At 40.0% G+C, this 27,404-nt stretch overlaps 1 protein-coding gene across 3 annotated transcripts in view; it reads right to left on the bottom strand.

The window, feature by feature from the left end:
- Positions 1-166: 166 nt before the first annotated feature.
- The window catches only part of TXNDC16 (thioredoxin domain containing 16), a 102,016-nt gene continuing 74,778 nt past the window's right edge, over positions 167-27,404 (bottom strand). For all 3 annotated transcript variants that reach the window (XM_059695899.1, XM_059695907.1, XM_059695916.1), the window contains exons 18-21: positions 25,559-25,697; positions 19,053-19,213; positions 15,268-15,458; positions 167-1,321 (exon numbers count right to left, since the gene is read on the bottom strand). In XM_059695899.1, coding sequence (XP_059551882.1) covers positions 1,134-1,321; positions 15,268-15,458; positions 19,053-19,213; positions 25,559-25,697 — 679 coding nt within the window. In that variant the 3' untranslated portion in view covers positions 167-1,133. The remainder of the gene's footprint in view (positions 1,322-15,267; positions 15,459-19,052; positions 19,214-25,558; positions 25,698-27,404) is intronic.

Raw genomic sequence — 27,404 nt, 5'->3', positions numbered from 1 at the left:
TTAGCCAATTGGAAGCGTAGTGGAGATACGGTTAATTACCCTTTTTGTCTTTTATTAGATAGAATGCCTCTCTCTATATAGACTATATAATAAACCTAACACAATATATATTATATTGTGATATATATCTCACTCTGAGTCCTTTTTAGGGTTATTACTTTTTAAAAATATTATAAACAGAATTTATAAGATAAGGTTGTGTCCGGATAATAATCAGAATAAGACCAGCTAATATTCAAGATTTTTTCAAACACAGTAACTGAGTAGAACCAAAAAATTCAGGGAGCCCACTCTGCTATGGTTAGTTTAACACAAGGTTACTTAATCTTGGCACTACTGACATTTGTGCAGGATAATTCTTTGTTGTGGAAGGCTGCCCAATGCATTATAGGGCATTTAGCAGCATCCCTGGCCTCTGCCCTCCAGATGCCGTAACACCCTTAATCAAAAATGACTCTCGACATTGCCAGAAGTCCGCTGGGGGCAAAACTGCTCCCTGGTTAAGAAACACTATAGTTTTAACATCATGAAAACAAAACAGATACAACTGCCAGCTGTATGATCCCACTGTGGAGTCAACTGTGATTAAACTAGAGTTACATTTATATTTTAGTTCAAAATACATTAGGCTAGAACTAAGTTAAATTAATTATACCAGTTCTTGTCTAGCGCAGAGCTGTCCGATATAGTAGTTTCCAGCCACATGTTGCTTCTGAGCACTTGAAATGTGGCTACTCTAAAGTGAGCCGTGCACTAAGTATACAATATGCACTTGATATGGAAAAAAAAGGATGCAAAATATCTCATTTTTATGTTAAATTAACTACTTGGGGGTATACTTTCTCGTGGAATATATTATTAAAAATAATTTAACCTGCTTGCTTTTACTTTCTTTAATGTAGCTACTAGAAAATTCTAAATTACAAATATGGCTCATATTATAGAAATTTGAAATAATTTAGTATTATTTTTTAATGAAATAAATTCTTAAGTCTATTAAATAAGCCAAATAGATCTTGGAAAGCTTTCCACAGCCCTATTGAATCAGCTCATTTTTGAACATCATAACTCTTATCATGCCTAACTGATTTTTCTACTTTAAACACATTACTTCTATTCCAGTGCTTTATTCCCTATAATTCAATCCGTTCTTTTCTTACTGCTGATTTATCTTCAGGTTGTTTATCATTTTCCTGAATGTCAGTCTCTTTCATATACTCAGGACCTTTCCTAGTGGGATGTTGAGATGCTGCAGCATCCATCATATGTAGAAAATCATAAGCAGGAAGAGGAGGTTTCCATTCCTGAGCAGATAAAATTGCTAGAAAAAAAGATACAATCAAGAGTTAACGATGAACAGATAAAAAAAATCACATAAATATACTAAAAAACAGTGTTTTCTTAAAATATATTTTTATTGATTTCAGAGAGGAAGGAACAGTGAGATAGAACATCAATGATGAGAGAGAATCATTGATCGGCTGCCTCTTGCACGCCCCCTACTGAGGATTGAGCCCGCAACCCCGGGCATGTGCCCTTGACCAGAATCCAACCTGGGACCTTTCAGTTCGCAGGCTGACGCTCTATCCACTGAGCCAAACCAGCTAGGGCAAGAAAATGTTTTATTTTTAAAAATATATTTGTAGAAGTGAAAACTTTATCACTTTTACTTACCTAAGCAAAACTATTTATTTTACTACATTGTTTAAGAAACTTGATACACTCCTCATTACTAGCCATTTCTATTGTTTATATTTGCACACTATAATATTGTAAATAAAGTTAGGAAGAAAACAAAAGGTTCATAATCTCCCTGCCAGTTAATCCTGTTGAAGTTTTAGAAAACAGTAATATGTTTATGAGATTATCACATCAATAGGTACAAGTTAAAATGAAAAGATTTCTTGCTTCCCTGCCCACCGCTGCCTTTATTCTAAAGAACTGGAACTGTTCCTTATGAATGATTCAAAAATAAATTTTTGGCACATGCATATTTACTTCTTATCTAGACAAGGATTTCCTAACATTTTAAAGCATTTTCCTCTTTTGAAGCTTTTAACATCCTTTATACCTACTTCATTTTATAAAAATAAATATAGACAGTGATAATTAAAAGTTGTTATGGAATCAACTGTACTATAGACAGATAGATTGAATAATTCTTAGATGGGCTTGTCATAGTGAATCTTAGCATCATTTTTTAAATTGAATTTATTGGGGAGAGAGACCAAGATGGCGGCGATATAGGCAGACGTGTCCCAGGTCGTGTCCCGGAGCAAATGGAACGAGCAGCTGAAGCTAGTAACACTCACACCGAATTGGCGAAATTGCTCAGCTGGTGAGAGGGTTTACAGCCGGGAAGAGCAGAACTCCCCTGGTAAGGTAAAAAAAAACCAGGGATTTGGGCAGGAAAGTTTGCCAGACCTCTGAGCCCAGAGAGTCGGAGGGAGACCGCGTGGCAGACAGCCGCGTCCCTTGGGACAGGCACAGCCCCTGACGGGGAAAGGAGAACCGCGGGATTCCTGGCGCCGCCAGGGAAATTGAGAGCTGGGTTCTGTGATCACGGAGGACTGAGCCTAAAGGGGGCAGCCTGAAGAGCTGACCTGACCATGCAGTCCCGGTAAGAGAAGAAGCTTACAGAAACCAAGCCTTCCCCGTTTCCGCGGCCGGCATTTGTTTGTTTGTTTTCACTGAATCCTGTTCATGGGACATTTTGGATACAGACACTCACCTGTGCTGAAGAGAGGGAGAGTGTGCTGGGGAGTGGAATCTGGGGAGAGACTGGGGAAAGAGGGGGAGCCGGGAGAGGTGATAGTGAATTGAGTGCTGAGACACCCCAGAGCCCGGGACTGGGGCAGCCACCCGCTCCTGAGAGGGAGTCTCCTCCCCCCAGCCCCCAGGCAAGGAGCACAGCCACACCCAGATTCCACCCTGTAGGAGATCAAGGATTAAGATAACCTGATCAGTCCCTGGGAGTTAACAGGGTCTGGCCTATAGGGGGATTTTCAATCCCAGCAACAACATAGAGCCGGTAACTAACTATTACGCAGTCAGCTCTGGGCAGTGAACTTCCACTGGACAGAGAGGCCCTATAGCCTCAGAGGCCAACCCCAGAACACTGCGACCCAGAGGCTGACCCACAAACTGACTCTTTGCTAAACACAAAATAAGGCAGTCTGGGAAATAAATGCGGCATGCTTTAAAATAAGGACTGTGGTTTACAACACAGAGGAACAGTATATCGCAGGGAAACTCAACACTCTCCTGAATACCTGGAAGGTCTAAGGCGAGCCACACTGAAGAATAGAAGAAACGAAGGACCTTCACTACTGCAATTTTTTTTCTTTTTTCACTTTTTAACTAAGAAACCAATTTTTTTTTTCATTCTTTTTTTTTCTGTTCTTTTTTTTTTCTTTTTTTTTTTCTTTCTTTTCTTCTTTTTCCATCACCTGATTTTACCCTTTTAATTACTACCTTCTTATTTTTAACCAGTATTATTACTGCTACCATTTTACCATTTTTTAAAGTGCCATTTTATTTTTTCTTTATTTTATTTTGGGATTAGTGTTCACCATTCAATTTTCATCGTTATATTATTGGTTGTTTCTAGTTTGCATTCATATCCAGGGAGCTGTTGCTGGAATTTGTTGGGATTAATGGCTGTTCTATAGGAGTATTCTCCTCATATAAAAAGTCTCTTCCCTCTTCCACTTCATTCTCTCTTTTCGCTCTTTTTTTTTTTTTTTCTTTTCTTTTCTCGCTTTTATTTTCCCCCTTCCTTTTTCCCAATTTCATTTTTGCACTCCCTTTTTTTGGTCCCTACTTTTCTTTTCCTTTTTCTCTTTTATCTTTTTCTCTTCCTTCTTCCTTATCCCCTAATTCTCTTAATTCAGGTGGTCACCTTTAATTGGGGTTATTAATATCGTGAATATATTTGTGTATAGTGCCTGGTACGTGGTGCCTTGTTGTGTTGTATTTTGTGCCTTTAAATCAACGCAGCAGATTCAAGCAACAGCAACCTCCTGAGCACCTCATCCTCTGCTGAGGAACAGCAGCTGTACGTGAAACCTCGCCCCACCAGCCGGAAGAGCCACCACAGCTGTGAACAGCACCCACCAGAGGAGCTGCTGCCAACTGAAGAGCAGCTGCTACCGCAACCGCCCGAAGAGCAACCACAGACCAAGGAGTCACTGCCACCAAGGGAGCAACCACTGAACAACTCAACGTCTAGATATGTCAGTGAGATCAAACATGGGTAGACAAAGAAACCCCCAAAGGAAAGAGAAGGGGGACTCTCCAGAAAAGCAGCTAAGTAATACAGAGGCATGCAACATGACAGATAAAGAATTCAGAATAAGGATCCTAGAGTGCATAAACCGGATGGAGGAAAAAATCGACAACCTCTGCAAGAAGCAAGAAGAAACAGATGAAAAAATCGATAACATATGGAAGAAGCTAGAAGAAACAGATGAAAAAATCAACAACCTAAGTAAGACCCAAGAAGAAATGAAGAGTGATATAGCTGCAATGAAAAACTCCATTGAAAGTATCAACAGTAGACTAGGAGAAGCGGAGGACCAAATAAGTGAATTAGAAGACAAGGAAGCAAAACACACCCAAAATGTACTGCAATTGGAGAAAAAAATTAAAAGACAGGAGGAGAGCCTAAGGGAGCTTTGGGACAACATGAAACGAAACAACATACGAATAATAGGAGTACCAGAACAACAGAAAGATGAACAAGGATTAGAAAACCTACTCGAAGAAATAATATCAGAAAACTTTCCTGAGGTGGGGAAGAAAAAAGTCACACAAGCCCAGAGAGTCCCAAACAAGGTGAACCCGAAAAGACCCACACCAAGACACATCATAATCACCATGGCAAATGTTCAGGACAAAGAGAGAATCTTACAGGCTGCAAGAGAGAGACGGAAAGTTACATACAAGGGATCTCCCATTAGATTGTCAAATGACTTCTCAACAGAAACACATCAGGCCAGAAAAGAATGGACTGAAATTTACAAAGTGATGCAAAGCAAAGGACTGAATCCAAGAATACTCTATCCAGCAAGGCTATCATTCAAACTTGAAGGGGAAATAAGAAGCTTCACAGACAAAAAAAGACTAAGGGAGTTTGTCACCACCAAGCCAGCAATGCAAGGAATGCTAAAGGGACTGGTATAAAAAGAAGAAATAAAAAGCTCAGAAAGAAAACAGCCACACACACACACAAAAAGAAATGGCTACAAACAAGTACCTTTCAATAATAACTTTAAACGTAAACGGACTAAATGCTCCAACCAAAAGACATCGAGTGGCTGAATGGATAAAAAAACATGACCCATACATCTGCTGTCTACAAGAAACCCACCTCATTAGAAGGGACTCACACAGACTGAAAGTGAAAGGATGGAAAAATATCTTTCAGGCAAATGGAAAGGAAAAGAAAGCTGGGGTAGCAATACTTATATCGGACAAAATAGACCTCAAAGTGAAGGCCTTAACAAGAGATAAGGAAGGCCACTTCATAATACTAAAGGGATCAATACAACAAGAAGATATAACCCTGGTAAACATATATGCACCCAATGTAGGAGCACCCAAATTCATAAAAAAACTCCTGGAAAATATCAAAGGAGAGATCGACAACAATACAATCATAGTAGGGGACTTTAATACACCATTGACAGCACTGGATAAGTCCTATAGACAAACAATCAGCAAAGATACAGCAATCCTAAATGACTCACTAGATCAGATGGACTTAATAGACATCTTCAGAACACTTCACCCCAAAGCCAGAGAATATACGTTCTTCTCAGGTGCTCATGGGACATATTCAAAAATAGACCACATATTGGGTCACAAGCAAAGTATCCCCAAATTCAAGAAGATTGAAATCATAAAAAGCGTCTTCGCAGACCACGATGGCATAATATTAGAAATAAACTACAATAAAAACAACCCAAAATACTCAAACACCTGGAAGCTGAATAGCATGCTATTAAATATTGATTGGGTTACCAATGAGATCAAAGAAGAAATTAAAAACATCCTGGAAACTAATGACAATGAAAACACAACAATCCAAAACCTATGGGACACATTGAAAGCAGTCCTGAGAGGGAAGTTTATAGCTCTACAGGCCTATCTCAAAAAACAAGAAAAAATGGTAGTAAATCATCTAACTCTACAACTCAAAGAATTAGAAAGAGAGCAACAAGAAAACCCCAGAGTGAGCAGAAGGAAGGAGATAATAAAGATTAGAGCAGAAATAAATGACATAGAGACCAAAAAAACAATACAGAAAATCAATGAAACCAAGAGCTGGTTCTTGGAAAGGATAAACAAGATTGATAAACCTCTAGCCAGACTCACCAAGAAGCAGAGAGAGAGGACCCAAATAAATAAAATCAGAAACGATAGAGGCGAAATAACAACAGACCCCACAGAAATACAAATGATTGTTAAAAAATACTATGGACAGCTTTACTCCAACAAACTAGACAACCTGGAGGAAATGGACAAATTCCTAGAAAAATACAGCATTCCAAAACTCAATCAGGAAGAATCTAAAAATCTCAACAGGCCAATAACTATGGAAGAAATTGAAGCAGTCATCAAAAAGCTTCCATCAAACAAAAGCCCAGGACCAGACGGCTTCACAGGGGAGTTTACCAAACATTCAAGGAAGAACTAAAACCTATCCTCCTCAGACTACTACAAAAAATTCAAGAGGAAGGAACACTTCCAAGCTCATTCTATGAAGCCAGCATCACCCTAATACCAAAACCAGGTAAAGACAACACAATGAAAGAGAATTACAGGCCAATATCCCTCATGAACATAGATGCCAAAATCCTCAACAAAATCTTAGCAAATCGGATCCAGCAGTACATCAGAAAGATCATACACCATGACCAAGTAGGATTTATCCCAGGGATGCAAGGATGGTACAATATCCGCAAATCAATAAACGTGATACATCACATAAACAAATTGAAAGAAAAAAACCACATGGTCATATCAATTGATGCAGAAAAAGCATTTGACAAAATTCAACACCCATTTTTGATAAAAACTCTCAGCAAGGTGGGAGTAGAAGGATCATACCTCAACATAATAAAAGCCATATATGACAGGCCCACAGCCAACATCATACTCAACGGACAAAAACTAACACCATTTCCCCTAAGAACAGGAACAAGACAGGGATGCCCCCTCTCACCACTCCTGTTCAACATAGTACTGGAAGTGTTAGCCATTGCAATTCGGCAAGAAGAAGAAATAAAAGGCATCCAAATTGGAAAAGAGGAAGTAAAACTGTCCTTATTTGCAGACGACATGATATTATACATACAAAACCCTAGAGATTCCATCAAAAAGCTACTAGACTTAATACATGAATTTGGCAATGTAGCAGGATACAAAATTAACCCCAAGAAATCTGAGGCATTTCTATACACCAATAGTGAACTTTCAGAAAGAGAGATTATAAAAACAATCCCGTTTACCATTGCACCGAAAAAACTAAGCTACCTAGGAATAAACTTAACTAAAGAGGTAAAAGACCTCTACTCAGAAAACTACAGGACGTTGAAAAAAGACATAGAGGAAGACATAAACAGATGGAAGAACATACCGTGTTCATGGATTGGTAGAATCAACATCATCAAAATGTCCATACTACCCAAAACAATCTATAAATTCAACGCACTTCCCATTAAAGTACCAACAGCATACTTCAGAGATCTAGAACGAACTTTCCAAAAATTCATCTGGAATAAAAAAAGACCCCGATTAGCTGCAGCAATCCTGAAAAAGAACAAAGTAGGTGGGATCTCAATACCAGATATCAAGTTGTATTACAAAGCCACTGTTCTCAAAACTGCCTGGTACTGGCACAAGAATAGGCATATAGATCAATGGAATAGAATAGAGAGCCCAGAAATCGGCCCGAACCAATATGCTCAATTAATATTTGACAAAGGAGGCAAGAACATACAATGGAGCCAAATAGTCTCTTCAATAAATGGTGTTGGGAAAATTGGACAGATATATGCAAGAAAATGAAACTAGACAACCAACTTACACCATACACAAAAATAAACTCAAAATGGATAAAGGACTTAAATGTACGACAGGATACCATAAAAATTCTAGAAGAATCCAAAGGCAAGAAAATCTCAGACATATGCCGAAGCAATTTCTTCACTGATACAGCTCCTAGGGCACTTGAAACTAAAGAAAAAATGAACAAATGGGACTACATCAAAATAAAAAGCTTCTGCACAGCAAAAGAAACCATCAACAAAACAACGAGAAAACCCACTGTGTGGGAAAACATATTTGCCAATGACATATCTGATAAGGGCCTAATCTCCAAAATTTATAGGGAACTCATACAACTTAACAAAAGAAAGATAAACAATCCAATCAAAAAATGGGCAAAGGACCTAAATAGACACCTTTCAAAAGAGGACATCCAGAAAGCCAAGAGACATATGAAAACATGCTCAAAGTCACTAATCATCCGAGAGATGCAAATCAAAACAGCAATGAGGTACCATCTCACACCTGTCAGACTGGCTATCATCAACAAATCAACAAACGACAAGTGCTGGAGAGGATGTGGAGAAAAAGGAACACTTGTGCACTGCTGGTGGGAATGCAGACTGGTACAGCCACTATGGAAGACAGTATGGAGTTTCCTTAAAAAACTGAAAATGGAACTCCCATTTGACCCTGTGATCCCACTTCTAGGAATATATCCCAAGAAACCAGAAACACCAATCAGAAAGGATATATGCATCCCTATGTTCATAGCAGCACAATTCACCATAGCTAAGATCTGGAAACAGCCTAAGTGCCCATCAGTAGATGAATGGATTAGAAAACTGTGGTACATCTACACGATGGAATACTATGCTGCTGTAAAAAGGAAGGAACTCTTACAATTTGCAACGTCATGGATGGAACTGGAGAGCATTATGCTAAGTGAAATAAGCCAGTCAATAAAGGAAAAATACCACATGATCTCACTCATTCGTGGACAATAGAGACCATTATAAACTTTTGAACAATAATAGATACAGAGGCAGAGCTGCCTCAAACAGATTGTCGAGCTGCAGCGGGAAGGCCGGGGAGGGTTGGGGGGCAGAAGGTAGGGGGGTAAGAGATCAACTAAAGGACTTGTATGCATGCATATAAGCATAACCAATGGACATAAGACACTGGGGGATAGGGGAGGCTAGGGGACTGTCTAGGGCGGGGGGATAAAATGGATACATATGTAATACCCTTTGTAATACTTTAAGCAATAAAAAAAATTGAATTTATTGGGGTGATATTGGTTAATAAAATTATATAGATTTCAGGTATACAATTTTATAATACATCACATGTATATTGTATTGTGTATTTACCACCCCAAGTCAAGTCTCCTTCCTTTTAAAACATTGGTCATTAGAAGATGAAAACTGGCCCTGACCGGTTTGGCTTAATGGATAGAGCGTCTGTCTGCAGACTGAAGGGTCCCGGGTTTGATTCCGGTTAAGGGCATGTACCTTGGTTGCAGGCACATCCCCAGTAGGGAGTGTGCAGGAGGCAACTGATCGATGTTTCTCTCTCATCGATGTTTCTGACTCTCTATCCTTCTCCCTTCTCTCTATAAAAAATCAATAAAATATATTTTTTTAAAAAAGAAAAAATAAGAGGAAAACTGATTTGAGCTTGATATCATAATATATGTGATAAGATATATATGAGCTAAATTAGCTATCTTTTCTCCATATAGTACACAGATCCTGCAAAACAATTTTAGAATTTAGTGGTCCATTTAAAATACTCTTTTGAGAAATGAACTATATAAGGAAATATGCCAAGTAAACTTTTTAGAAATAAATTCCAATGAAAGAATATTAGATGAAAAAATTAGCAATGTGACAAAAGTAATAAATGTCATAAGATACAAACTTAAGCATCTCTAATAAATCAAATAAATATATTTAAATGCTTAGGAAATTCATTTAAATTCTAATTTCCTAGAGTGGATTAAAGTTCAAACAAAAATCTGCACATATGAAGTATATCTATACTCATTGGTATATAATTTGTTCAATAGGACTTAATTATATAAAATCCTAGTACCTGGAACATTAGCAGGATATTAAATGTAAGCTACCCCTGTAATTTCCAATTATTGTTGCCAGGTTAGCAGATACAAAAGTGACAAATGGATATAATATTTTCTTGAATATAATGAATAGGAGATAAGAATAACTGTAGTTTGCAAGGTGCAAATAAAATATCTTTACTAAAGACATTAAAGTGTCTTTAAGAAAAGTTCAATTTAAAGCATAGCACATATTTGGCAGTATTTTAAAAAGTAAACACTGTAGCCTAGTGGTCTGAGATGACAAAATATCTAAAACCAGGTATCACAATTCTGCTAATTATCTGCTAAGGGAATACTACAAAAGTCTTAATTTGTTCAACTGCAAATAAAACTGTACTCTCATTATGTATAGGTAATAGATACATAATTATCAAACTAGTAATGATAATAATAGCTAGCATCTATTGAGCCTTTACAACATACCAGGCATTATCCATTTTAACCTTACAACCCCATGAGGTAAGTATAATTACTATCCCAGTTTTATAGATGAGAAAGTCAAAGCCTTAAAAGGTCAGAGAACTTGATCAAAGTTAAGTGTAAATCCAAACTAAAATTTCAAAGAAATTAAGGTGAGGCAGACACCTGTGGCACCATTACAACAGAGTCATGCAAGACCCCCATCTCAGATCCCTCTCCCACAGAGTGGAGAGCAGGCCCTGACAGCACAGAAGACAGGACCCAATACAAACAAGTACTTCTTCCCTGCTGCAGAGGCTGCAGAAATAACTCAATAATAGGAACAGTGATAGAAAGAAATAATGGAAACCCTTTAAAGAGTGAGTTTGCAAAGGCATTCATCCAAATTGCAGTGGAATGCCCAGCTGGAGTGGTTCAGTTGGTTGAGCACTGTCCTGTGCACCAAAAGGTTGCTGGTTCGATTCCCAGTCAGAATAATGGAATATTACTCATCCATAAAAAGGAATTAACTATGGATTCTTGCCATAACATGAATGATCCTTAAAATTTTATGATAAGTTATTCCATTTGTATGAAACTTTCAGAATAGGAAAATCTACAAAGACAGATTAGTGGTTGTTAGGGAGTGGAAGGAGGGAAGAATGGGGAGTGATTGCTAATGGGTAATAGGATTTCTTTTAGGGCGATGACAACAATATAGAATTCAACAGTAGTAATAGTTGTACAGCCTTGTGAATATACTAAATATCACCGAATTGTAGGTTTTAAAAGGGGGAATTTTATGGTATGTGAATTATATCCTCTATAATAAATAGCTAATACGCTAATTAGACCAGACGGTGGAACAACCTTCCAAAATGATCAGTGGGCAGGGCCACGAGGCAGCAAGAAATGCAAGGGTTGAGGCAGCTGAATGAATTGTGTGCATCAAGACTCTAGATTCAATATAAAAATACCATCTACAGGCTACATAAACATAATAATTTAGTTAAACTGCCTAATTTAACAGAACTGAAGCAGACCACCTGGTAAGAACAGGTGTGCTACAATGACTAACACTTAAAATAAATTCAAGTGCCTAATTAAATATACACAAATATACATAATGGTATACTCACACCATGCATGCTAGTTAAGAGACAATATCACACTAAATGGAATTTGTACACCAGAACTCTATGTGTGTACATATACATATATTCACATACACAGACACAAACCCCTTACTTCAGAATTCTATCACAGAACAGTGTCAAAACATTGTTATAATACTAGAGGCCTGGTGCATGAAATTCATGAAGGGGGCAGGCAGTCCCTCAGTTCGGCCTATGCCCTCTCGCAGCCTGGGAGCCATCAGTCAGACAACCCTAGCGCTGCCAAGGAGGTGGGAGAGGCTCCCACCACCGCCGCCACTGCGCTCAGCAGCCGTGAGCCTGGCTTCTGGCTGAGCGGTGCTCCCCCTGTGGGAGCACACTGACCACCAGGGGGCAGATCCTGCATTTAGCATCTGCCAACTGGTGGTCAGTGCACATCATAGCGACTGGTCATTCCAACATTCAGTCAATTTGCATATTAGCATTTTATTATATAGGATAGTTTATATGATATCAAGTAACAAAATACTTGAATAGCACCTGAGGAGACTTAATTATATCAAATTTCACACTATTTCCTCAATATACTAAGGATCTAGGTTACTACACATTAACTTACTTAAATTATAGCAACAGGGAGAAACTAAGATGGCGGCATAGGTAAACACTGGAAATAGCTGCCTCGCACAACCACTTCAAAAATACGACTAAAAGACAAAACGGACATCATCCAGAACCACAGGAAGGCTGGCTGAGTGGAAATTCTACAACTAGAAGGAAAGAGGAAAGCACACTGAGATTCAGAGGAGGTGCGGAAGTAAAGTGCAGAGGTATGGAGGTGCACGTGGAAAAGGCTGGCAACTGAGGACACAGTGGTATTTTTCAATCGAGAGGGAGTCTCAAGCTCCCCACAGCTCTGAACTCCAGTTCTGGGCGAGTCTCTGGGGACCCAGACTCATACGGGGAGAAACTGGACTGCCTGGCATTGGTCGGAACTCGAGGGCAGCTTTCTCTCAGAGGTGCTTGCAGCGATTACCAGGACACTGAGAAGCGGGGCCTCTTAGGGTAGGACTGAGGAGCAGCCATAGCTGTTTGTTCTGCCCTGTTGATTCCCTGAGACCCCGCCCCACACAAGCTGTGCGCAGAGGCTTTCGCATATGAAAGGCCTGGCCCTTTGCAATCTGAAAATTACCTAGCAAACTGCAACTGAGTCGGAGAAATCCAGAACTTCCAAAAGAAGGCCCAAGGCCCCACAGCAGCTTGCATTGCTTCACAGCTGGGCCTCATCTGGGCACCTCTAAATCCCAAACAAAGAAGAGGAATCTGCAGATCTCTCCATAGCTCCTGCTGCGTAACCTCCGGCACAGGCTAAATTAGCACCTCCTTAGATCCAAGAGCCAGTGTACCCAGTGGTCAGAGTGGGACCATCCAGATTACAACTCCTCAGATCCGTAAGGGACACACTCAGGGGGTAGACTCAGTGAGCACCAAAGCCCCACTGAAGCAAGTCTTGCCCCAGAAGGGTGTCTCCAGCACAGAAGTTCTCCCACTGTAGACACAGGTGATTCTCACAACCAATTGGCTTGGAGGTCAATTCCTCCCAGTGATACCTACAACAATCCAGGCTTAACTACAACAAGACTGTGCACACAGCCCACAAAGGGGTGCACCAAGAGTGTCCACCTCAGGTAATTGGGGAGGCTGACCCACTGGGCCCTATAGGACACCTAGCACAGAAAGCCACTCTATCAACACAGGGAAGCATAATAAATGCGGAGACAAAGAAACAGGTCACAAATGACAGAAATGGAGGAAAGCAAACTACAGTATATAGAGTTCAAAACCACACTTATATGGTTTTTCAAGAATTTTCTAGAAACCGCCGATAAATTTAGTGAGACCCTCGAGAAATCTAGTGAGACCCTCAAAGATATGAAAAAGGACCAACGAGAAATTAAGCATACACTGACTGAAATAAAGAATATTATTCAGAGTTCCAACAGCAGACCAGAGGATCGCAAGAATCAAGTCAAAGATTTGAAATACGAAGAAGCAAAAACAGCCCAACCGGAAAAACAAAAAGGAAAAAGAATCCAAAAATATGAAGATAGTGTAAGGAGCCTCTGGGACAACTTCAAGCGTACCAACATCCGAATTATGGGGGTGCCAGAAGAATAGAGAGAGCAAGACATTGAAAACCTATTTAAAGAAATAATGACAGAAAACTTCCCCTTCCTGGTCAAAGAAATAGACTTACAAGTCCAGGAAGCACAGAGAACCCTAAACAAAAGGAATCCAAAGAGGACCACACCAAGACACATCATAATTAAAATGCCAAGAGCAAAAGACAAAGAGAGAATCTTAAAAACAGCAAGAGAAAGAAACTCAGTTACCTACAAGGGAGTAGCCATACGACTGTCAGCTGATTTCTCAACAGAAACTTTGCAGGCCAGAAGGGAGTGGCAAGACATATTCAAAGTGATGAATACCAAGAACCTATAACCAAGATTACTTTATCCAGCAAAGCTATCATTCAGAATTGAAGGTCAGATAAAGAGCTTCACAGATAAGAGAAAGCTAAAGGAGTTCATCACCACCATACCAGTATTATATGAAATGCTGAAAAGTATTCTTTAAGAGGAGGAGGAAGAAGAAAAAGGTAAAGATACAAAATATGAACAGCAAATACACATCTATCAACAAGTGAATCTAAAAATCAAGTGAATAACAAATCTGATGAACAGAGAAAACTGGTGAATATAATAGAATCAGGGGCATAGAAAGGGAATGGACTGACTCTTCCCCGGGGGGGGGAAAGGGTGTGGGGGGTGCAGGAAGAGACTGGACAAAAATCGTATACCTATGGATGAGGACATTGGGCGGAGGGGAAGGGCAGAGGGTGGGGTGGGAACGGGGTGGAGGGGAGCTATGGGGGGGCAAAAAGAGGAACAACTGTAATAATCTGAATAAGGATTTAATTTAAATAAATACATAAATTATAGCAACAGACCTACTGTTGCCATAATTGTATGTAAATTAATATATGCACCTATACCACAAGTATAAATTCACATGTTTTAGAAAAGCAGAAACTATAACATATCATAATTCCAGTCTCATAAATCCTAAGGCAAGAACTACTTTCTTATGGTTTAAAATTCTGGCTCTGGAATAAAAAAGAGACAGGTTGGAATCCAAGCTTCCTCATTTACTAGTAAATTATATGACTTCTAACTAGTTACTTAACTTTTCTACAAGCACTACTACTTTATGTGACTCTTGTGAGAATTAAATGAGATAATGCATGTGAATAACTCAGCACTGTGCTAGACACCTAGTAAGCATTCCATAAATGTTAGCTATAATTACTAAATTTAATACAATGGTACTTATTTTCTGTGAGTATAATACCTGTCACATAGGAGATTGTCCCATGCTATCAGCAAATTAATATTTAGGATACTTATAAACAATTACAATTCAACTAATTCCAGTATTCTTTAACTATCGTTCAAGTTTAAAAATGTATGAAACAAAATACATAATTGTGTGTATTAAACAAAAAAGAAAACTTACTGATATGACTTTCTAGGCCGTCTTCTAATTTCTTAAGCCACAACAAAAGATTTTGCTCAGTTATAGCCTGGTCTGAAGGAAATGCAAATACTTGGCCACCTGAATGCAGATTTACCACAACAAGAAGAGGAAGGGGAGGTAGAACTTCAAAATACACCTGCAAGATTCCTCTCCCCACAGGAGTGTTCTTTCTACGAAAGAGAGCAATTGAACATGATAATTAATATTTCTTTCTATAACAAAATAATGAAAAGAATAGTTTGTAAAACATTAACCTTTAAATATAGTTTCAAGCCAGTAAGTTTATTTTATGAAAAGATGTCCTAACAACTATGAGGTCTATAAGCATGTTATTAGTAATCAGAGTCTTAAAAAGTTTCTTTTAAGATGGGGCACTGTGTTTCTCTTAGGAGGAAAAAAGGCAACCAATGAGAGCTTTAATGAAAAACAGGCACAGTCCAAAGGCTTAACAATTTCAGCTTATTATCAATAGGTTCCTCCCAAGTTTAGCCAAGTATCTGATCACATGTCAGTTCAAAAATTAAATGGTTACAAACTACAAAATAACAAGATACTTATAATACATACTTCTTTTTCCAAATAAAATTGTCTTCTTGGGGAACAAGGAGAAAATATTAATTTCAAACTAAAATTATCTTTTAAATTATGTTCACAGAAGGAAACCATAAGTTTAAGATACCTAGTTTTCCTAATACAGCACATTCCACATTATGGGAAATACAATTTTACTCTGAGATACCTACAAGTACCTGAAAAATTCTGTCTCATGCAGTAGGTTGTACTGTTTGAGAACTCTTCAACAGCAAAAAATGTACACTGCCCCATTCTTATAATTTTCGAATGAGTCAAAAATAAAATGTCTTTCATCTGATGAATTTGAAGAACAGTGTGTATATTAGAATATGTGAACTATATACAAATACTTAATGTAACACAGCCCATACATCTAGAACACATACCAGGAAATACTGTGTGAATACACTGAAAACTTTCTATAACATTTAGGCTGCATTTCAAAAATAGAAAAGTAAAAAAACAGAAACTGAAGGAAAATGCCAAAATATCTGTTTATTTTTCTGTATTTGCCAAAATTTTCTCAAGGGACATTACTTTTAAAATCAGAAAAATTACTACTTTTAAAAATTTATTGTATGACAAAAGCAAAAATAAACAAGTGGGACTACATCAAACTAAAAAGCTGCTGCACAGCAAAAGAAACCAACAAAATGAAATGGCAACTTTCAGAATAGAAGAAAATATTGGAAAATCACATCTGATAAAGGATCCAAAATAATTGAAGAACTCATAAAACGCAACAACAAAAAAATCCGATTTTAAAATGGGCAGAAGAATTAATTAAACATTTTTGCAAAGAAGACATACAAAGGCCAAAAGGTACATGAGAAGATGCTCAGCATCACTAATCACCAGGAAAATGCAAATCAAAACCACGAGCTCTTTATCACCTGCCACCCGTTAGAATGGCTATTACAAAAAAGACAAGAGATTACAAGTGTTGATGAGGATACAGAGAAAAGGGAGTCCTTGTGCACTGTTGGTAGGAAAGTAAATTGGTGCAATAGCAAACAATATGATGGTTCCTCAAATAATTAAAAAATAGGACTAGCATATGATCCAGCAATCCCAGTTCTGGGTATGTATCCAAAAAAAAAAAAATAAAATAAAAACAGGATGTCAAAGAGATATCTGCATTCCCATATTCATTGCAGCATTATGAATAAAATGTGGTATGTGACACTGTGTGTGTGTGTGTAAGTGTATCCTATCTAATAATAGGCAAACATGGTAATTGACCATACCTTCACTACACCTCCCATTGACTAATCAGCACGATATGCAAATTAACCGCCAACAAAGATGGTGGCTAATTTGCATACTGCAGGCAGATCCCGCTGTGCCGCCCCACCTGGGGATGGCGGCAGCGCGATCCCCAGCTGCTGGCTGGCCACCCCAGTGTGGGATCCAGGCCTGCTGTGTTCGGGGCAGGGTGGGGCGGGCGGGGCGGGATTGGGCGTGCTATCTGCCACCAGGGGAGCAGGCCTAAGCCAGCAGGTGGTTATCTCCCGAGGGGTCCCAGACTGTGACAGGGCACAGGTTGGGCTGAGGGACCCCCCCCCTCACCATTTTACCCTCAAATTTTTGTGTACCGGGCTTCTAGTATATATATGAAACCCTAATATGCAAATAGACCAAATGGTGGAACAATCGAACAACTGAACAACCAGTTGCTATGATGTGCGCTGACCACCAGAGGGCATGCGCAGAATATGGTGGGCGTCAACAGCAGCAGGATGGTGGAGCAGGTGAGCGGAGGCGCCAGACCAAGGCAGGACGCCGGTTGCTGTCATTGGGGCGAGCCTCTGGTAGTTACTGAAAATTCTTTGCTTCCGCCTGGTGCTCACACCTGCTGCTGGCATCGGCCCCGATTGCTTGGCACCATCAGTGGGTGCAAGCTGTGGCTGTTGGCCCTGATCGCCCCTCAGGGCTTCTCCACCTCCCCCCGCTCCTGAGGGGCGATAGGGGCTGGCAGCCACCTCTCGCACCCACTGCTGGCGCCGGCCTTGCTCGCACCCATAGTTGGCCCCGCTCACACCCTGCTCACACCCACTGCTGGCACTGGCCCCAATCACTCTGTGCTGTCAGCGGGTGTGAGCAGGGCCAGCACCGTTAGCACATGGGAGCAGCAGCAGCAGGAGCAGAGCTGCCGGCAGACAGGGGACTGGGGACCGTGGCAGGAGAGGGGCCAGGCAGGGGCGCGGAGGATGGGCCAAGACCCGCCCCTGTGCCCACCACAGCCTTGCGAACCACAGTTCCTTTCAAGGTGCACGAATTCATGCACGGGGCCCCTAGTATGTATGTATGTGTGTGTGTGTGTGTGTGTGTATGCATATGTGTGTATGTATGTGTATATATATATATATATATATATATACACACACATATATATACATACACACACATATGCATACACACACACACACACACAACACACACACAGAATATTATTCAGCCATGAGAAAAAAGAAAATCCTGCCATTTGCTACAACATGGATGGAACTTGAGGGCATTATGCCAAGTGAAATAAATCAGGCAAAGACAAATATGGCACAGTATCACTTACATGAGGAATCTAAAAAAAAAAAGTCAAACCCCTAGAAACAGAAGAGAAGTGACTGCCAGAGACTGAGAGTTGAGGAAAATAGGGAGAGGTTGGTAAAAGGGTACAAACATTCAGCTGTAATATGGTCTGAAGCTCTAATGTATAACGTGGGGACTATAACTGATAACACTATATTGTATAATTGAAATTTGCTAGGAGATTAAACTTAAATTTGTTCTTATCCCTCCCCCAATGTGTGTGTGTGTGTGTGTGTGTGTGTGTGTGTGTGTGTAAATAGGTGAGGTGATGGATGTGAGAATTAACTGGATGGAAAAATCTTTTCACAATGCATACATATCACAATGTAACTTTAAGGATCTTACAATTTATTTGTCTATTATACCTCAATAAGGCTGAAAAAAAATACAGAGAAAAAAATTATTGTAGAACAGAATTCAACCTGAAAGAAGGTCATTTTAGATCATCTGAGAGAGTTTAGTTATTAAAATATCATGATGACATGTACATTGGCCCCAAAATATTAACTTCAAAGGTAGAGTTTAGAGAGTTTCACTTCCTAACGAAAATATAATAATTACACTTTCTTTACCTTTTACATATTAAAAGTTAAAAATATACTTACAGATTTAACCAGCAAGGGATAACTGAATCCAGGTGTTTCTCATTTACCAGTGTCAACATTGCCTTTTGATACTGAGGGTTTATGATGCCATCACTGAATAAAATAAGTAATGGTTTTTGAAGCCTTAAATAAGTGGGAAGATTTTCCACAGTGATTTCCGGCTATTAAAAAAAAAAAAAGAACAATGGGAATTATGATGCATAAAATAAAAAATACTGTCCAAATCGTTCTTGCAGTTTTCGTTTGTAAAATGTAATTCAAGCATATTGCCATTTAAGTGATTTGCTATACTAACTATTAACTAGAAATCTCAGGAGTGTTTTCTTAAGCCAATTTTATCTTAATAAAGTTATTTTTAAAATAAAACTACTAACATAATTTGAAAATAAATGAACTTAAAGGAGCATCCTGTTTTACATGTCAAATTATTTCTTATGCTAAGATCTAGACCAGAGTAGACAATGTACTCGTGACAAACAAAACTTGTATTTTCATCAAACACAAAATTTTTGAAAAAATATAAACTGAGTTTTAAAGATATAATCTTTTAACATTTGTGATTATTTAAAATAAAAATCTTAACTGTGTTTCAATATTATGGATTTTTACCATAATTAAAATAATAAAAAAGCTGTACATTTACACAATGGAATACTACTCTGCTGTAAAAAAAGAATAAAATCTTATCCTTGCGACAGCATGGATGGACCTGGAGAGCATTATTTTAAGTGAACTAAGCCAGTCAGAAAGAAAAGTACCATATGATTTCACTCATATGTGGAATCTAATAAGCAAACTGAACTAACAAACAAAATAGAAACAGACTCATAAATAGAGAGCAGGCAGACAGCTCAGGGTGGGGGAAGAATTGAGGGGGAAAAAATTATGGTCGTGAATAAAATTCCCCAAAAAAGAGCATAACAAAAGAAGAAAAAAGCATTGAGGATGTAATTCTAGAGTGGCCAGAGCGTTGAAGAAGTATCTGGAGACTGAATTGTAAAAGCCAAAGGAAAAGAATAAATTTTTAAAAGAAATGGCATAGTTAACAGTTTTATGTTTTTCCCCACCCCTCTCTACCCTTCCAGACACCCCTCTCTCTTATACAAAGTTTTAATTGCTACTGAGAAGCTAAGGAGAAACAGAAAACGTCATCAAATGTGGTCATTGGAAGGTGACCTTTACCTATCTGAGTATGTAAGAGGCTATAATTGTGTGGGTTCTGGTATTCTTATTCATAGTAAAAGCATAAAAAGAACTTAAGGTATCTAAGTGTAGAAGTGTGGAATATATCATTGCTTATATAGTTACTAGAGGCCCAGTGCACGAAATTCGTGCATGGGGGTGGGGGGAGGGGTCCTCTCAGCCCAACCTGCACCCTCTCCAATCCGGGACTCTTTGGGGGATGTCTGACTGCCGGTTTAGGCCCAGGATCAGGCCTAAACTAGCAGTTGGACATTCCTCTCACAATCCTGGACTGCTGGCTACTAATCACTCACCTGCCTGCCTGGTCATCCCTAACTGCCCCCCCTGTTGGCCTGATCACCCCTCACTGCCTCTGTGTGCCGGCCTGATTGCCCCCAACTGCCCCCCCCACCAGCCTGGTTGCCCCCAACTGCCCCCCTCTGCTGGCCTAATCACCCCTCACTGCCCCTGCTGCCAGCCTAATCGCCCCCAACTGCCCCCCTCTGCTGGCCTGGTTGCCCCTAACTACCCACCCATCAGCCTGGTTGCCCCCAACTGCTGCCCCTGCTGGCCTGGTTACCCCCAACTGCACCCCCGCCAGCCTGGTCGCCCCTCACGGACCCCTGCCGGCCTAGTCGCCCCCAGCTGCCCCCCTCTGCTGGCCTGGTTGGCCCTAACTACCCACCTGTCAGCCTGGTCGCCCCCAACTGCCACCCCTGCTGGCCTGGTTGCTCCCAACTGCACCCACGCCAGCCTGGTCATCCCTCACGGACCCCCGCTGGCCTGGTGGCTCCACACAGCCTGCTTTTCAGTCTTTTGATCTTCCCTCACTAACCCCCCTGCAGGCCTCGTCATAGGCAGCCATCTTGTGAGGGCATGTGTGTTAATTTGCATATTACCTCTTTATTATACAGGATCATGTATTTCATTTGGGGGCATTATTTACCTAGGCTACTTGGTCATCAGGTTCACTAAAACAAAAATTTCATGCCGTATTAAAAATATCTGCTATCTGGTCATCTACTCCTTCCTATCCAGATGAAGGAACGAAAGTCTTTCTTAAGGGCAGACCAGGAGAGGAACTTGCTGCTAGCTGAGTATTGCAGTCACTACATTCTCTAGACTTAAACCTCCAACATGGAACAACTTTAGGAAATTTAATAATCACTTGAGAGATTTTTCATTTACGGAAACGTCATAAACTAAAAGCAAAATAATTTTTATTATAGCTGTTCAGTATTTAGAACACCGCAAACCAAAACACTGCAGATTTGAACAACACCACAAGGCTTATCATGTTTGTGTAAGCTATAAACATATTTTAATAGTTAAGTTTGTCCTAAGTTTCTCAGCCTTAAAAATTATAATCTTAATGAATAAAATTGATACTAATTTTTACCTATCAGTTAGGCAAAAAAGAGTAAAATGATACAAATCTTCTGTTGGCAAAATAGGAATAAGTATCAGAAGCCTTAAAAATGTGTCTACCCTTTGGAACAGCAACTAAAACTCTATGAATTTACCATAAGTATATATCATGGAAACACCGAAAGGTTATCTATAAAGATGGAACCTGAGTAAAACAAAACAAATTAAAGACAACTTAAATATTTATCTACAGAAAACTAATTAGTGTTCTACTACAACAGAATATTATGCAGATATTAAAAAACCAATATGCCTATCTTTCTTTCTTTCTTTTTTTAAAAAATATATTTTATTGATTTTTTACAGAGAGGAAGGGAGAGAGATAGAGAGTTAGAAACATCGATGAGAGAGAAGCATCGATCAGCTGCCTCCTGCACATCTCCCACTGGGGATGTGCCCGCAACCCAGGTACATGCCCTTGACCGGAATCGAACCTGGGACCTTTCAGTCCGCAGGCCGACGCTCTATCCACTGAGCCAAACCGGTTTCGGCCTATCTTTATTTCTTGATGAAACACATATATACACCTGGAAATTTTTTAAACTTTGGATAATATATCCCCAAATTTAAACTTGGTTAAAGAGATCCATTCTAAATTTCTTCATTATAGTTTTCTGTATTATCTGGAAAAAGTAGTTAAAGGCTTATAATAATTCCAGCAATATTGCAGTGTGTATTTGATAAAGAAATATATAGCCCAGCTGGTGTGGCTCAGTGGTTGAGCATTGACCAATGAACCTGAAGGTCACAGTTTAATTCTCAGTTGGGACACATGCCTGGGTTACAGGCTCAATCCCCAGTAGGGGGCTTATAGGAGGCAGCGGATCAATGATTCTCTCTCATAATTAATGTTTCTATTTCTCTTTCTCCCTCTCCCCTCCTCTCTCTGAAATCAATCAAAACATATTTTGGAATAAAAGAAAGAAATAGGTGATTCCATGTCTCTGGTAGAAAATGTGCAGGATGAGTTTGGGTCATCTTAAATATATATGTATATATTTACTTGATAACATGTTATTAAAGACAAAACTATTACTTGAGTAAATAATTTAGGAAACCACATCCTGAAAATATTAATAATTTGATTCAGCATAACCTGTAACTTTAATTTGGTGACAAAAAGATTTAATAATTAAGACTATGGTCATTTATTTGAACTTAAAATGTAGTCATTTAGATTATCACAACAACATAAAAACAAGATTATCTATTCAGTATTTATAGCTGATAAAAGTGCTACTTATGTCACTTTATAATTATAGAAAAGCATACATTTATAATAATTTAGCTAACTATACTAATAAAAGGGTAATATGCTAATTAGACTATCTTCTGGACGTCCTTCAGGACAAAGCCACAGTAGTGGGGGCCGAGGCACAGGTGGTTAGGGGTGATCAGGCTGGCAAGGGAGCAGTTAGGGGGCGATCAGGCCGGCAGGGGAGCTGTTAGGGGGTGATGAGGCTGGCAGGGGAGCAATTAGGGGCGATCAGGTAGGCAGGCAGAGTGGTTAGGAGCGATCAGGCAGGCAGGCAGGCAGGCAGGTAAGCGGTTAGGAGCCAGCAGTCTCGGATTGTGAAAGGGATGTTCCCCAAGGGGTCCCGGATTGGAGAGGGTGCAGGCCGGGCTGAGGGACTCCCCACACATGCACAAATTTTGAGCACTGAGCCTCTAGTGCAATGATGGCGAACCTTTTGAGCTCGGCGTGTCAGCATTTTGAAAAACCCTAACTTAACTTTGGTGCCGTGTCACATATAGAAATTTTTTAATATTTGCAACCATAGTAAAACAAAGACTTATATTTTTGATATTTATTTTATATATTTAAATGCCATTTAACAAAGAAAAATCAACCAAAAAAACGAGTTCGCATGTCACTTCTGACACGTGTGTCATAGGTTCGCCATCACTGCTCTAGTCCTATCTAATAATAGACAAACATAGTAATTGACCATACCTTCGCTACGCCTCCTATTGGCTAATCAGCACGATATGCAAATTAACCCTACCAAGATGGTGGCCAGCAGCCATGCAGCTGAAGTGAGCAGGAGGCTTGCTTGCTCCAGTGATGGAGGAAGCCAAGGTTCCCCGCCTGCCGCGGCCCGGCTCTGAGCTCCGAAAGCAACAAAGTTTCAATTATATAAGCTAAACAAACCCCAGATACCTGCTTTCAGCAGGCTGTGGCCTCAGAACTGGAGCGAGCAGCTCCAGTGACAGCAACAAAGTTTCAATTATAGAAGGTAAATAAATCCCAGAATTAAAAAAAAAGGAGAAAAAGGAGAGGCTGGGAGCTTCAGTCGCCAGCCAGCCTGAAAATGGCCCTCAGTCCCTCACCCAGACTGGCCAGGCACCCCAGTGAGGACCCCCACCCTAAAGGGGGTGTGGCCAGCCTGAAACAGCCATCAGCCCCTCACCCAGGCTGGCCAGGCACCCAGTGGGGACCCCCACCCTAAAGGGGGTGTGACCAGCTGCAAACAGCCATCAGCCCCTTACCCAGGCCGGCCAGGCACCCAAGTGGGAGCCCCACCCTGATCCGGGACACCCTTCAGGGCAAACCACCCGGCCCCCACCTGTGCACCAGGCCTCTATCCTATATAGTAAAAGGGTAATACGCAAACTGACCCTAACAGCAGAAAGACTGGGAATGACTGGTCACTATGACACACACTGACCACCAGGGGACAGACGCTCAATGCAGGAGCTGCCCTCTGGTGGTCAGTGCGCTCCCACATGGAGCTCTGCTCAGCCACAAGCCAGGCTGATGGCTGCCAGTACAGCGGTGGTGGTGGGAGCCTCTCCTGCCTCCTCAGCAGCGCTAAGGATGTCCGACTGCAGCTTAGGTCTGCTCCCCGCTGGCAAGTGGACATCCCCCGAGGGCTACTGGGCTGCCAGAGGAATGTCTGATTGCCAGCTTAGGCCCAATCCCCTGGGGAGCAGGCCTAAGCCAGCAGGTGGTCATCCTCCAAGGGGTCCTAGACTGCGAGAGGGCACAGGCCAGGCTAAGGGACCCCCCCCCCACCCTGTGCACAAATTTTTGTGCACCGGGCCTCTAGTGTTTAATATAAAAGAAAAACAACTGAAATCAAGAAATGTGTATTACATATTTTGTGCCCCTGAATCCACTATTATACAAAGCATTGAAAAAGGTCTTTCATAAGTCAATATTTTGTTCTAAAACTGTATAAAGAACAAAAATATCAGCTAGTGCTGGCCAGTGTGGCTCAGTTGGTTGGAGCATCGTCCTGTACATCAAAAGGTGGTGGTTTCAATTCCTGGTCAGGGCACAAACCCAGGTTGCAGGTTTAATCCTCAATCAGGGTGCATATGGGAGGCAGCCAATCAATGTTTCTCACATTGACATCTGTCTCTGTCTCTCTCTCTTCCCCTTCCTCCCTCTCTGGAATAAATTTAAAAACAAAATCAGCTAACATTTGTTGAATGTCTACCAGGGGCCAAACACTGGACACAAATAATCTTTTAGTCTTTACAGTAATGCTCTGCAGTTGCTACTATCACCTACATTTTACACTGAGACACTGAGAAGTTAACACACTGCCAGCAAGTAATCAAGCCAAGGATTTGAAGCTGAGCAGTCTGATTCTCCGGAATCCATGTGCTTTATACCAAGTTTCAGCCTAGATTAAGTACTTCAACTGGCCATCAGCCTCACTGGCCTCAGAAATAAAAATAATCCAAAGACATGGAAACCTTAGGCAGTGGACTAGAGAAGCTTCATGCATAATAAGTGAACAATAAAACAGCAACCCAATGAATCCTCTGTCACAAACATCATGCCATATGCCAATAAAAGCTGGAAAATCACGTATTAAAATAAACTACCTTTAACTCATCTAGATATCCCTATTTCAAATAACATCCTTATTATAAAATATACTCACAAATGTTTCCAGTAATGCATTTGTTATTATTTGAACTATTTCTTGCGCATGGGTGTTGGCCAATGGAATGCTCTCTACTTGGCTTTCTTTGTGTCTGGCAAGCAGCAGGGCTGGAAGAGTTGTAGTATATTTATTTGACCTATGGAGAAATATATATTTAAAAATTTCAACTAAATAATAGCAAGTCATCAAAAATATAAACAATGAGGCCAAGGAGTCACAGTGGAAGGCAGCAAATGGGAAGTCCTACTACCAAGGAAGTAATAACTCAATTTATAGACAAATTTATCTTCTGTAGCCTTGACGACCAAGATTGAAAGAAAGCAACAGATAATAATCTGCCCAGATTTTTTTTCCTAGAAAACTTATCCATCAAGAAAATGTCTAAACAGGATTAGGAACACATTGAATAGCTCTCAAACTTTCTGGACTGCTCACCATACTGCTGAGCAAGGAGAGGGGCATTTATTAGAAATCTACTCTTTGCAGGCACTACACCAGATGCTTTTAGTTAAGTTTTCATTTAACCCTTAGAACAGCCCTATAAAGCAGCCACTGTTAACTCCAGCTTCCAGAAGAGGAAACCACTAAGTACTTGGAGGGTGATAAATAGCAGAGAGAGAATTCAAACTGAGGTTCTCCAGACACGGTCTGTCTCCACTGTAACAGAGCCCAAACCTGTTCCCTCCTGACACTACTTTTGCTAAGTAAATCACTAAATTAAATAGGAAATAATGCTTTGTGTGAAATTACCAGTGATATAGTCACATTTATATCATGTAAAAAACTCCTGTTAGAATAAAATACAGGCATTAGATTAATATACAAATTGGTAGAGAGGCCAGCCTTCAGATTACCTGCAAAACCCTCTTAGTTGACCAGTTGGGTTATAAACAAAACACACCCTGAAAATGACTGATTTAGTTATTTGGGCCATGATTAAATGCACAAAGATAGCAGAAAAGTGGGCGGTTGTCCATGTGTCAGGTGACTGACTAGGTCTCATAATTCCTAAAAATCTAGAATACAGTATTTTTTTAAAATTACTGATTTCATGGATAGAACAGGAGCTTAATCATTAAGAGTATATGTCACCAGTTCAGCATGAAAGATTTAAGCTCAGAAATCACAATTAGGAATACTATAGTGAGAAGGTAAGAAAGATAAACTCCTGAGGTTAACTCCACTTGCACCTGAAAATGAGCCATTATGCAGAATGTGATCATCTCCAAATTTTCAGTTGTCCTTCATTCTGCAGCAACTGAAATATTTGGTAGTTCACAGGAGACCCAAATTCTAAAATAAAGCAATTTAAGTGGCTTTAAAAAATACTAATTAAGTGTATGGTAGCAGTTAACTTAAAATTAAGTAGAACTATCAGGTATAGTTGCATCAATTAAAACTCTGGGCGAAATCTGAAAAAACTTTGATTTTTATATATATGGCAAATCAAAACCCAAACACTCAAGAAGTACCCCCCCCACACACACACACCCCCCACAAAATACAACAATTGCAAAAATTAAAACTGCAGGTAACAGCCTGGCTGGTGTGGTTCAGTGGTTGAGCATCAGCCCATGAACCAACTCACTGGTCAGGACACATGCCCGGATTGTGGGCTCAATCCCCAATAGGGGGCGTGCAGGAGGCAGCCAATCAGTGATTCTCTTTCATCACTGATGTTTCCATTTCTCTCTCCTCCCTTCCTCTCTGAACTCAATAAAAATATATTTTTTAAATGTATGCATTTAAAAAAATAAATTAAATAAACATATTTTTTTAAAAAAACTACAGAACCCAAAGAGAACAATTTTTATAGGAAAATGAAGTAATATGAATCCAAGGT

This window comes from Myotis daubentonii, chromosome 1 (genome assembly GCF_963259705.1).
Source record: "Myotis daubentonii chromosome 1, mMyoDau2.1, whole genome shotgun sequence".
Classification (NCBI taxonomy): domain Eukaryota; kingdom Metazoa; phylum Chordata; class Mammalia; order Chiroptera; family Vespertilionidae; genus Myotis; species Myotis daubentonii.
The sequence above is the reverse complement of the archived record's forward strand: the minus strand, read 5'-3'. Positions and strand labels throughout refer to the sequence as shown.